We start from the raw sequence: 14134 nt of genomic DNA on the forward strand, positions 1-14134 counted from the left end.
ATGAGGCTGGTATCAGCTTCACTGGAGAGTTGCAGCTGCATTGTGGTTTTTACAGGTGTATTGATATGTGCAACGGAGAAAGCATAAATTCAGTCACCTTCATTTTTCAGTGGGGAAAAACAATCAGAAATTATTCTTTAAATAAAACTGGTAGATTTTCAAAATGCTGTAGTGTTCATCAAAGATAGTGTATAGCTGCAGTGCTCCAGCTTGCAGAAAATACAGTGTATCTGCAGGATATTGATCTCCCTGTGGAAGTGCTCATGTTTGTATTGTATTAAAACCTGCTGTCAGGTGAATGCTGTTTTGAAGAAATAACTCATGCTCCATGAAAGGTGTATCTCTTTTGTCCAAAGTAGCTAACACTAACTGGGGGCTCCCCAGAGAGCAGCAAGGAGGAGGCTGTGGCTGTCCAGGACTGCAGAGAGGACTTGATGAAAGCAGATGTTAAGCAGGCACCTGCCAGCTGCTCACAGGCTAAAGCTTCTCCTTTTCATCTGTTTTGTGAAAATATTTATTTATTTGTTAATGTCTTTATTTGCCTTAACTTTAGAATTATCTTTAAATTGTAGGGGTTTTTTCTCCCTGAAATTCTTTGATGGTTGTTGGAAAAGACAGGCATACTAGGGGAAGTCTGGTGTCAGGAAGAAAATGGATTGTGGAAAGACTGGAGCAGAGGATCACAGAGGGACTAAGATGAGGGGCAAGGATGTTTGAATTTATGAAAACTGTGGGCAGTCTGCCTTGAGAGTGTGCAGAATGGGATGTGGTTGCATTTACTGTTTTCCCAGCTTTCCAAGTCTATGTTTCTAGTGGGTATAATTTTAAGAGTAAACTAATAACAGTGTTCCTCTGAGACTCTATTCTGAGGAAAGAGGTGCTGTTGTTGTTTATGGAGAGAATTTCTTAAATAATCTTAGCTAAATGTTTAAATGTCAATGCCTCTCTGACTATGAATACTCTTAATTCATTAGTGTGGAACATTCCACATGCTTAGCTACTTCTACATTTGTGACCTGAAGACAAAGAAACTAGACCATTAGGCCGTTGAAAATTGTAAGAGAATAGAAAAAAAAAGATGGAAAATGTTGTACTTTGTTGACTAATAGTGGAAAAGAGTGCACTTCTGAGAGGAAGAAGATAATTGAATTCTATAATGGAAAACAATACCTTCTTGTCTTTAAAGTCTCTTTGTCTTTGATAGATGGAAACAGAAATAAGGTTTGTAGTATCAACTGTAACATGGACATTTCAGTAAGACTTTGGTACATTTTTACAATAGGCATCTGTAGTTTAATACAGAACACTGCTTGCATAGGACAGTATGGGAAGTGGTGAAGATGTTAATGAAAACCATGTTTTGTGTGATTTCTTTTGGTGACCATTAAATTATTGTTGTACTTCTCTCATCAGCAGGAGTAATTGTACAGAAGTCTGAAAATGGATAACATGAGCATAATGCCAGACACACAATAAGTGACTGGTTGTTTTATATAATGGTAATTATTACTTGCAATGTTTGTGAGAGCAGTGTTTTTTTAGACAAAAATAATAATGAAAATAATGGTAGTGAGCAGTTTTGCTACCTGATTTGAAAACTTCAAGAACATATTCAGCAACTGAATCTGTACTGCACTGTTGTAGTTTGGCTTTATAAATAGCTTCTTACACAAATGCATACATTACCAAGGAAGCATTTCTGTCTAGCAGACCAAATTGGGGAACAAGCTGGACCTAGTACTAACCAGAGGCTGGGTGCTGTATTCTCAATTTCCCTTTGATACCTGCAGGCCACAATTTTTATAGTTTATTGTAATGAAAAAAAAGGTTGAATTCAGAGCAAGAACACTAAAGATGACAGCAGAGTTAAGCCAGATGTATTCTTCAGCTACCACATATTATGTCAGTAGATTCATTCTTTTCAATACAAAGTATTCAAGTAATTAAAAGGCAAAAAGCCCTGGACTCAGAGCAAACATATTTTATAGCACAATGAATGTTTAATGTTAAAAGCATCTTGGAAAAGCACTCATATCAAGGGTTCTTATAAATATTCCTGACACCTCCCTTCAGTTTTATTCCATCTAAATTGACCATCTTGTATGCTTACAATGCTTTATCAAAAATAAGTTTCATAGGACTTCTTCATCCATGTTTGTTTTTGTATCTCCAGATCATTTATGATGCTCTGCCTTTATTTCACTCTAAAAGTAAATATGTATTTTGGTTATTTCCTATAATTATATTACAGATCATAGGTAAATTGCTTGGAAACAAATGACAGGGAAGGCAATAATTTGCAGACTAGTTTTGCCCAAGTCTCCTACCATCCCAGGAGACCATATGTGGTAATTGCTGCCTCCAGTTTTTTCTGCATCCTCTACCACTTCAGAAGGTGTTTTTGTATTGCACATTATTGAATATCAGCCTTCCTCTGGTCTGAAATTGTGTGTTGTCCATCCTCTGCTTGACTTGCAGCCTTTAACTGTTGATGATTTGGTATTTTTGTGTTGCAGTTGTCTCAGTTACAGGGTTAGATTCTAACTTCAGATCCAATTTGTTCCACCAGGAGTGTTGAACGTGTTTTGAAAACATAACCAACGTAGCTCTGAGCAACCTGGTCTAGTTAAAGATGTCCCTGCCCATGGCAATGGTGCTGGAACTGGATGATCTTTAGGGTCCCTTCCAACCCAGGCCATTCTATTATAGGCTTTTTCTTCGGTTGGTTGGTTTGATTTTTGTTTTTGTTTTTCACTGACATCTCTCTCTAAAAGGATAATGTTTTCACTTCCCTCGAAGAAGGGAATCAAAGGTGAGAAACCAGAGCTCAGAAATTTTGTGAGGGACTAAGTGACTTCCCAGTAGCTTTAAAGAGAAGCCACTGTGTATCCATAATTGTCAGGAATCATCACTCATACTGGTTTTTGGGTGCTACAACTGTTTATAAGTAAATAAGTCTACTTTCAATGGTAGTGGTGGGGTAAAAGGTGAAACGCTTGTTTAATTTAAGGTAGATCTGAAGGTCTGATATAGATACTGTAATGTCACATAGTTTAAGTGAACTGTGGCATCTTGCTTGATGGCCTTAACGCAGCGTAATGCAAAGTAGTGGTGCATGGTAGTGTTTTTCCTGCCATGACAAACGTTTTCAGTTCATGCTATTACAGCAAGAATGATCATTCCCAGCTGCAACATCACCAGATCCATGTGTGAAACATCCCTTTTCACACTGGGACTCATACCCATGGTATAGATTAAAAGCAAAGCTCTAGGTCTAGTGTTGGGGTTTTTAACTCTCATTATTTGGGATGCTGGACACCTAATACTACATGAATGAAAAAAAAAAAAATTATGACTAATCTGCTACCACTTCTCCTTGAAAACATCTATCAGTTAGAAAATTGTACCCTAGGAGAATATCCTGAGATGGGAAACACAGAACAATCTTAATTGTTTACAGACTCAGGAGGGGCCTTGTACATGAGATTATTTTAAACTCATCTTCAGTGGGGTTGTTAAGGAGGAGCATCTTCAGTACAGTAGGTTAGTGTTGAGTGGTGAAGTAATAGATATGGTCATGGAGCCTAATACCTATCAGTGAACACTGGCTGCTGTCTAGAATAGATAATCTAGATGGTCTCATATTTTCTCATTACTCTGCTGTACATAAATACATAAATTCTAGTGCAGTTATTCCTGCCTGGGATTTCTTTGACAGTCACATGCAGTCACATGCACATGTGTACATGCTCTTTGAAAGCCCTGACTGTGCAGATGGCTTGCTCAGCCACAGAAAGCTGGCAACCATTATGATACTTTAACATGGATGTGTAGGTAGTGTCAGGCACCTTTTGCTCATGCCTGAAAGGTCCTACTCTGCCCAGAAGCTTCAATGGTATTTCCTTACTGTCCATTCATCTACTCAAATCTTGTTGTTTTGTAGTGTCTGTTCTCATATCCATCATTTTTAACATATCTTTAATTCTTACCTGTTCAGCAAAAATTTAACTCGTGGGATGAGGAGATGGCTATTTAAGAGGTTTTGCTTGAATTCTTTGGAAGAAATTAAGTTGCTTTGAACCTTTGAAAAGTTTGAAGAGCTGTTTAAAAAGCAAGAAGAAAGATGGATGTTTGATTTAATGTATTTTTTTCTTTATAAGAGATGGTTCAGTGAAAAGATGGCTTAGTGCCCTAATTGTTTCAAAGTCAGATGCCCGTGTTAAAAACACTGTGTTGGTTAGGCTTGGAGATTATCTGGTGGTGATACTTCACAGTTCAAAATGTCCAGTTGAAATGTCAAGTGCAAAGGAAACAACAGAAATCTCTCACCTCTAATTGTGAGATTTTTTTTTTTTTTTTAAAAAGCAACCTATCTGAAAAATCTGAAAGACCTAGTGGTAAACTATGTGTCACCCAAAACAAGTTTATATGGTGTAGACTGTGTACAAGATGGTGATGCTTACCACACAATGTATTTTTAATGTGATTAAATTTATTTCGGTCTGTAATCTAGCACTCTCTTTCCTAAAACAGAAGGACTCAGGTCTTCTTTAGCTCTGCAACACATTGCCAGTGTGTTGTCAGAACATCAGCTTGTCTCTTGAGTCATCATGGCATAAAATTCATGAAGGCAGTTTCTTGACACTGGAATAGCCTCGGGGGCTTCACTTTGTATCTTGTGTGTAATTCGGAGAAACTGTGGGTTGCTATAAGGTACATCATTCACATCTCTGGCTGACTGAGACATTTTCATTCTGGAACTTCTTCACATCTCAGCATTAGGGTATGTCCTGAACTGTGGCTTGATAAACATGGAAGCAGCTTGATATAAAGGAATGATGAAGTTCCTAGATATGCTCACATCAAAAAGGCAATTGTTAGGAGGTGATGTCATAACAAATGAAGTAATGATGAGCTCGGAGCTTCTGCTTTCCATGTCTGGTAGCTTGAAAACAACAGAATCATTGCAGAAGTAACTAATTCAAACCTGCTACAAGGTACTGTTTGTCTCCTGAATAATGTCACTAGATTTCTCTGCTCCCTGCCATGGAGTGTGACTGAAGCCCAGACATGAGAACAATGTATAGGGGAGGGAGAAAACAAGGAAGAGTATAGCTGATAAAAGAAGAGCCGTAGTTGATAGAAGAGATATTGAAATATCTAGAATGTTCTTGTATTTGTTCTAGAATGTGCTTTTTTAATCTGGTCACAGAGTGTAAGGAAATTTGTAGATCACAGGGATAGGATGATACATTAGTTGTGGGAATGTCCCTATTGCATCTTCTTTTGACACAGTCCATGCTGGCTGCAGAGTACCGCAAGTGGTCTGTAGAGTGCCACATATAAAGTATGAGAGTTTGTTTGTTATTGGTATTTGTACCATGCACCCTACTGCTCTACCTGAAAACTATCTTGAAGTGCTGCTATCTCAAGAATGATCTTCGCTGAGAAAATGAAAACCAAGAAAGGAAAAACATTAAAATCTGGCCTGTAATTAGACTGGCTGTAAAGATAAACGTCAGTTGTGTATGTTACTATATTTAGAAGGAAACATTTTCATCACCTATTCAAAACAAAAAAGTTCATTAGCACCAAATAATTCCAACTTCATTAGCTGTAAACAAGTAATGAAGAGAACATCAGTGGGGTTCTACTGTTCCTTATAGGTGACTGAGCTATCCTTGTGAGTCAAATCACAGATTTCAACAGGAACGGGAAAATAAGTGTTCTTGTAGACGATGTTGACATGACCATGTTAACAACACTTGGAGCAGCTTTGCTCATGATGGAAGTACTCTTATTGACAAGAGATGAACACAGATTTGTAAGATGGTCAGGGAATGGAAAGAGAGCCCATCTGAGAGGTGCACCTGGATGTTCTCCATGAATGTATGCATAGACAAAATAGCTTGGAATTGACTATCACAGATACTGCAGTCCATGTAGCTGTGCAGAACTGGCCCAAGGACAGGAAGTGAAGGGAAGTCAGGACTGGAGGCAGCAAGGTGTGCTAACTCTGTGTCTTCCCTGTTCTGAAGCAGGTTTCTGGTGGATGGAGGACAGAAATACAGCCAGTTGTGAGGTGGACTATAGTGTGTGTCTCCTGAATGCCTGCAATAGCAAAGAAACTCCTGGAAGGTAGTTTACGGTCCTGTGACCATTTGGCTTGTGCATGCCAATGCACAAGAAACAATGGTTAACGTTAATGGTTCCACTCTTTGGGATATACAATTTCACTTTGGCAGGGAGCAGAGGATCCTCTCAGAGGTGTTTCTTGCCTGGACTCTCCAGATCTCTCTGCTGGCAGCTTTGGCCAGCATTGTCCACAGTCAGTGGCTTTTTATTTACAATTCTCTTTGCTTCTTGCTTGACCAAAAAAAAAAATTATTTCCAAATAATTGGAAATCACAGAAAGAATGGCATGTAAATATTAACAATAAACAGAAACTGACCCTTGGGTCATTTTTTCAGACTGGCTTGATTTCAGGAAAATGTTTATATTAGTAACAGAACAACTTGCCTGTGCTCTTTGATTTGGTGAGATGAGGACTTGAAGGTTTTATCAAGTGTTTCATCAATGTATATTTTATTAGAAAAAAATTATACTTTAATGAGTAGCAGAAAAAACATTAAATATTACTTTGAACTTGACTTACAGCAACTGTTGAGAGACAAGTTGTCGTAGGCAAATTACCCATGTATGTGCATTAGGACTGTATATATGCAGTAATACTATAAAACATATTTTGGGAATATTAGACATTCAAACAGTATAAGAATCATGCTGTTTGCAAAAGGTAAGTGGGAAAGAAGGAAAAGCAAAATATTTTTGATTTTGCATTTTCTCTAACTTTGGGAAAAACAAAGTTCCTCTAGCATCTGCTGTAAGGATATCTTCAGCTAATAATTCTTCTCAAAAATGAAGGAAGATTTATGGACTTCTTGTTTTGTTTCTTTTTCATCTTTTTTCATGTTCAGTGTGGTAATTTGTATTGCATTGAGCAAGTGGTCCAGCCCTTTTCCCTGAGAAAAGCATCAGAAGTGTGAAGTTTTCTTTCTGTAAACAGTACCCTGTCAAAATGATCTCATTTTTGAGTGGGGATGTACCTGTGAACAAACTAGAACAGTAGCATAAGGCACAGGCAGGAAAGGGATGGAACATGAATATTTTGAATAAATTTGGAATAACTGGTCTGTTGCTTCAGGGCACTATTGAGGTTTGGTTTGCAGACAGAATTATTTGTTGCATCAGCAAATGCCCTTTAAAATAGAAAAAATGGAACAGAAAATCTTCCCCAAAAATCCTCAAGATTTGTGGATCACCATAAGGGATAACCTCTCAATGCAGGGTTCTGTTACTCCTTTCTTAGTTTAATTTTTGCTTTGCACTCATAATTTATCAAGAGATTACCCTTTATTTGATTGCTCTGTTTCGAAGCAGACAGTTTCTGTGTCATACTTCTACCTCAGCTTCAGTCTTTGCCCTAAGGGCTCTTCACCAGATAAGTTTTCCTGATAGATTGCAGCTGTTTGAAAAGTAAAAATTATTCATAGAATAGATCTTTTCAATATATAGAATAAATTGTTCCTGTAAACAATATATAGAATAAAATTGTTCTTGCAGCTTATCTCCCAGTGTGGAACTTGGCTTGCCTCACTGTTCCTGTTTATACAGAACATTTAAAACTGGAGATGGTATCACCAGCCAATAATGAGAGCAGTGTTTTACCACCCATCCTCTCCCTCCCCACTCCCAGCACACTGTTTCCCATATTTTGTAAATCAGACAGCAAGATCTAGGAGTTCAATCCTGTTTCCATATGGATAGGTTTGAAATTTCAGTTATCTTTGAGGAAGTCGGACAAGCTGCTCAAAAAGCATTAATAAAAAGGCTTATATAAAAAAGGCATTTCCTATCTGTTTTGCAAAGGTAAGCAAACTTTTCTGGGGAACCTTAGGGGGCAAAGCAGCTATTCCTGCCACTGGACTGCAGAGGGGGCAGCAGGAGCAGAGCATGTCCATGGGATGTGTTTACATCAGAAATCACAGTAAATTTGACTTCCTTTTTAATGCTGGTGCAGCTTTGACAGCACTTGTGGAGAGGCCTGGTGTGGTGATAGCTCCATGGCAGCCTGGGTATCATCACTGGATTGTACCTCCACAGGGAGGAGAGGGCACTGGGAAAGGTGCTCCAGGTGCTCCTGGGGACACACCTAGCTTGGGAAGCCATCTAACTTGAGGAGGTGGCTGGAGCAGCAGAGGGAGAGACAAGGGAGAGCCCTGCTTGTGGGAGAGTACATCCAGTACAGCCAAGCTGTGGAACCAAATACTGCAATTTCTTGGATATCTACATCTACAAAATGGTTCTAAAAATGAATGGATTCTCTTCTGTCAAGTTTTAGTGGTTTTAGTGAAAATGGAGACCATATAGAAATAGGTGTTTGTAAAAACAGGTCCATTCTTTGTGGAGCAGTGCTAGATGAAAGTTCCAATAAAACACTTTGAGAAACCTGCTTGTATAACCACTGTCTCTTCAGTTTTGTTAAACTGTATTTTCTACTCCAGGATGCTGAGAACCACTCTGTGAATGTCTTCCATCTCTTAGGAATGAGATGCAGGGATTTTTTAATTGCCTTTAAGCCATTACAGTCAAAATAGAAAGTCAGTGTCTCAGTTACTGGGAACTCTGTCAAGTGCTCTCAGGCTCTAACACACCAGCCAGACTTCCAAAGGCTCTTTGAATAACTGAATCACAAAATCTATTAGCTTGGCCAGGAGGAGGTGGAAAGCTTTGAGGTGGTCTTTGATGCATTATTCTTTTTTTCATTGAGAAGTTCAGGTATATATGTTTTTTAGAATAAAAGTTCCTATACTTGTATTTTCATCTGAATTAATTCTAGTCACTGTCAGAATAAAAAAAAATTGTTTGTGTGTAACAAGGACAGCAAAAACAAAAGCCCTTCATTCTGCACATGAATTAGTCTGCAAATATAAAGTTAGTGTGGAAAATGTTCATTTTATGTTTGACAACAATGAGCAAAGGCAGAAATCCCTAACTTCTAATTAGTGCGTTATTATTGTATCTCTCTTTTAAATATCAAACACCAGTTCTCTTTTTAAATGTGTAAATAGTAACACTCAATGTTCTGAGATATATCATTCTAGTACTGTGCTGATTTAATGTAATATTTGGAAATACTTTCCTTTGCCTTTTGCTTTATTGTTTTTATTGCTTTTTACCTAAAGAATGCTGAGGACCTTGGACTGTTTCTATGGATCTTTCTCTCTGTAATTTTTGGTTTTGTGTTTGGCAAGTGTGTAATTTTTAATCTTCATAATCAGCAACCAAACACAAGAGCAAGAAGTAAGATAATTTATCTGTACTTTCAGTATTTTGACTTCTTACATGGTAAACAAGTATTATGGTAAATGCAAAGTATCATATGGACTAAGATTTGAAACACTTGCATAGCCTCGGACTTTGTCTTGGACCCTCTTTTTCTCATCTCTTGGAACTTAAACCCAGCCTTTCCTGTAGAGAGCTTTTAATTGTCAGGCTGGCTAGATCAGTGTATTGCAGGGATCCATGAAACCAGTCTCCCTGCTGATGAAGCAGGGAAACATGAAACAATGAGACCTGGGGTGGTGGTACAAGGTCTGCCTCCAAGGACCTGTAACTTCTACTGCTGATATCTCAGCTGATTCATTGTAATTTGGCTATTTTGTGTGTTTAGATTTACAAACACTTGGAAGGAAAGGATCCAGAACTGCTTGGTTCTCAAATGCAGACTGAGCTGACAGAAATGCATCCATCCAGAAGTTGGGAGATTGAATGTAGAGACTGGGATGTAAGGTTAGAGAAAAGAATAAATCTTCACAGTTCATGTAGTAGATGATCTTACAACTGATTTAAATTTCATTACACCTAATAACAGTAACATCAGGGCTTATGATTTCAGTCCACAGAAAATTACCTTAGCAATGGTTAGATAAATGTTTTGGGAACAACTGATGCATAACAAACAAGTTATTCTCCCGTCTGAGTCCAAATAGTGTTGAACAGCTGTGTGCAGGTTCAGCTTTCCAGTAGAGAAAGCTGGAAAATACTAGGGACGTCTTAAGGCATCAACTCACATGTGGTGCTGACTAAATGCAGATGGCTTTAGTGGTTGCTGTCTTCAGTTTTATGCCTTGCCTGTATCTCAAAGGCTGCTGCTGCAGTACTGGCTGAGTTATATATGAAATATGTGTGTTTACATTTATGAGCCAAACTGTAAAAATGGAGCAGAGTCACATAAGCCAACACTTGTAGCTGCTAAAATTCTTGTGGCTGGGAAATATGAGTGGAGTGTTCCTGCTTGCTGGATGCAGTAGAGGAGCAGTAAATAGTAAAAATTATTGTCATTCAAAATGGGCAGAGAGAAAATCCAAAGTTCATTTTATTTGGTCTGTTTTCCTGTTAAATAGTATCAGGAAGAGAAAAAGATTCCAGTAATTGCAAAAGTGTGGTTTAGCATGGCTAGAAATGGCAAGGATTCTCGTGACTATTCCTATTCTTTGCCTGCTTGTGAAAACTTTCACCTTAAGCACAGATGGCCAGTGCTGACAACTTTGAGACATAGTTAAATTATTTGGAGCAAGGGCTAGATTTTCAGAACAGCAGTGCTTATCATTGTAGAGGGGAGAAAAAAAAATCAAAACAACTAGAAGAAGTTAGTTATAAACTGCTTGGGGAAACTTTGTGATTAGCTTCGGGTCTAGACTGACATATTGACACCAACTTGGCAGGCACTTGCAACAACTGCTGTAGTGAGATTTTGCAATTCTGGAGAGGCCTGGATGGGAACATGTTAGTCCTGTTGCCACACAGACAGAAGAGCCTTGTTGGAAGGCTGATTGCAAACACTAGAGATCAGTTTCTCCATTTTATCAGGAACTTTTGCTCATTTTGTCCTCATATGTTGCAGAAATGCAGATTGTAATGGTTCATTCACAACTGGATAGTCACAGGGACAGTTGGTCTAGTCTGGCAGGAATGGGCTACAGAGCAGGTGAAGCCTTCTCAGAAACTAGATTTTCATACTGGGATATTAGGTAATTGGAAAATCATCTGGCAGTGTTGAGAAAGTGTAGCATCTCCATGTCAACGGCGAGGAAGGGTCTTCTGAGCCCAGAGGAATTTGGCATTCTGAACGAAACACTCCTCTGCAGGCATGAGGAGCTAATGGGTGACAGATTAAGAATTCAGCTGATTATAGCAGCCATCCAAGACCTTTCCAATACTTGATGATGACCATATGGCTGCTGTGCTCTTTGCAGAAGCCTTGGCTGGAGGAAAGAGGGTTTCTACAGATATAATCAGAATGCAGCATGAGCCATCATCAGTGTTTCATTTCCAGGCACTAATGTGTTGCAAAAGACAGTTGTGAGAGTTAAGCTGTTGTGTGGTGTGGGAGAGTGTTCATCAGCATCTGTGTGGGTCCTTGCATAAGCCAGAAAGCAGCTGTGAACCATTTCATGGGCAAGTTCAAGGTTTTCTCACTAAAATATCAAGAGCCTTTGACTGTAGTACAGTTTCCAGTTAATGAACCTTCCACCTGATGTGTGAGATAGGATTCCAGAAAAGGGAGTGCACCCAGCACATCCTGTTCCTCTTGGTGACTTACTGACCAACAGTTGATGGGAAACAGCAGGTAGCTGACCACTTCTTATCTTGGGCTTTAAATTAGACTCAATCTGATCTGTTCAGGAGAGCTCCTGACAAGGCACAGAGATAACTCCAGAGACCCAGAAAACAGAATACAGTGCGGGGGAAGTATCCTTTTGTAAGAACTAAATTAACTTGATCTCTAGGAATTGAGAAGATGATTTTGGATGATCAGTCATATGTTTGAAAGGAAAGTTTTCAAAAAATTTCCTGTTTAGATTCCACCCACAAGGCGGAAATCCCATAAGGATTTCCAGCCCACAAGGGTGGAAAGCAAAAGTCTGCTAAATGTAGTGGATTTGGTAGTTTTATTTTGGTGCATTGATTCTTCAGAAATTTTACATTTTGAGTTACTCTTGGGTAGAAAAGACAGAATATAATTTTTACAGAAAAAAAAAAAATTCCTTCATTGCCTAAAAAACCCCCCATTACTCCTTGAGCAATGGATCACTGTTCCTGGTGGCATTCGCCATTTTCCAAATCTTCTCTTCCTTTTCCTGGCAATCTGGCTACTCTCCTTTCCCTTTTTACCCCTTCTCCATGTCCTCTCCTCTGACTTTCACAGGTTCCCAGCAAGACCTGGATGAGGCAGCAATGGGACCCCTGTGCCATCATGTTGGTTCAGGCACCCATCGCACCTGCAAAACACCCTCCTCTCCCTCCCTCTCTCCCTTTCCCTCCCCTACCCTCCTACCCCACAATTTTTATGCCAGTTTCCTAATTACTTAAAATATTTGGTTTTTAATCTGACCAGGAAAAATTTAGGATCAATCTTTTGGAGAGTGTGTGGGAATGCTAATCGTTCCAGTTCACGGTTTTTCTTTACCCTATAGAGACTAATGTGTGTTGTTAATGTTGCTGGTAATCTCACCCAATTTTGCATCTCTGTCTTCATCCAAGAAAACCACCTTAAGACTTAGCTTTAAGATAAATAACTAAAAATTCTGAAAAATAATAAAGGAACAAAGTCAAAGTTATAGAGAGTCACAGTAATCCTGAAAATTTTATATGAAGATGTATTCTCTTTTCCCACTTCTTTTCCTATTTACACTGAGTTAGTTTGCTTATAGAAGCCTCTTGATATGCTCAGGTTGCCAGAAGACCAATGCTTGGAGAACTCTGTGCAGCAGCTTGTTGTTGTTACTGTGCTGTGCTGGTTTAGGATTTGGGCTGGAATTAAAAAAAAAAAAAAAAAACAAAAAACCAAACCAAACCAAAACAAAACAAACAAAAAAAAACACTAAAAAAAGTTAAGCCTTTGTTTATGTGTTTCCTGCCTCCCACTCACTGTGTTTCAGGAAATCTTTGGAAGAACTGGACATGGATAAAGTAACAGCAGCCATGGTACTCACCAGTTTGTCCACCAGCCCTTTGGTCCGCAGCCCTCCTGTCCGACCCAACGGTAAGTCTTTGGAGCCAGGGGCTGTGGGAAGGGGTGCCAGGGCCCTTTATCAGGGGGATTGTTTCCAGGAGTTGTGGCCAGGGTGGAGAACAAATGGTGAGTGGTTGTTTTCTGTTATGTTGGGGATCATAATGAGCTTTGCTCCAACCTAGTAAAAGTCTTTGGTGCAGCACTGGCAGAAATTAAAAGAAACATTTTCTTTAACTGAATGGTAGCTCTAGTTTATGAAATGGGAGATCCCCATTCCATATATGGGATATGAGCACTTTAAAAAGTCTCTTGACATCCCTGAAACACTTAATTTTTCAAAGAGTTTGTTCGCAATTGCACACATACAGTCCTAGAATTGTAGAATGGTTAGGATTGGCAAAGTCCTCTAAAATCACCAAGTCCAGCCATCAACCTGGCACCACCACCAGGTTCACCTCTAAACCATGGCCTGAGTGCCATATCCAGGAAACATGATAGCAGTTGTTCTTGTCATCCACTCCATGGAAATGAGATCAGATTTTACCCAAAGACAATAAGGCAAAGCCCTTCCAGATCACAGCCCTTGGCTGAGAGGCCGTGCAGCAGAAACCTGCACAGCAAGCAGTCTGCTTCTCTCTGCACCTCCAGTTCCTGTGCTGTGTGTAACTCTCTGCTGGTCTTCCATCAAATCCATAAATTCATTTAAAGACTACTATATTCATGGCATAGCAGACAACACACAAATAAAAACAAATATAAAAAGTTTGAGGTAATGAAGAGATCAGTTATGAAATATAATTGATCTATGCAAGATTGACTAGAGTTACAATAGATTTTTAGGAATATTTTATTTTAAGGAATGATTTAAATTAGGACACCCGTATTAGGGTACCTCAGCATTGTTTGTATGACTGACTTTTCTTAATCACTTGTTGCTGCTAAAAAAAACACTAGATGCTCTCCTACTGTCAGTAATTGGAAGATTGAGAAATACTTGCTTTTCTTCTCATAGAAAAAGGCATGATCCACTGTATGATGTTCTTAAAGGAATTAAT

The 14134-nt window shown here is 38.9% G+C and overlaps 1 protein-coding gene across 1 annotated transcript in view; it reads left to right on the forward strand.

Moving 5' to 3' along the window:
* The window catches only part of ZNF704 (zinc finger protein 704), a 105242-nt gene that overhangs the window by 53238 nt on the left and 37870 nt on the right, over positions 1 to 14134 (forward strand). Inside the window, exon 3 of the mRNA XM_021550571.2 lies at positions 13006 to 13109. Coding sequence (XP_021406246.1) covers positions 13006 to 13109 — 104 coding nt within the window. The remainder of the gene's footprint in view (positions 1 to 13005; positions 13110 to 14134) is intronic.

The sequence above is a fragment of the Lonchura striata genome, chromosome 1 (assembly GCF_046129695.1).
Source record: "Lonchura striata isolate bLonStr1 chromosome 1, bLonStr1.mat, whole genome shotgun sequence".
Lineage (NCBI taxonomy): Eukaryota > Metazoa > Chordata > Aves > Passeriformes > Estrildidae > Lonchura > Lonchura striata.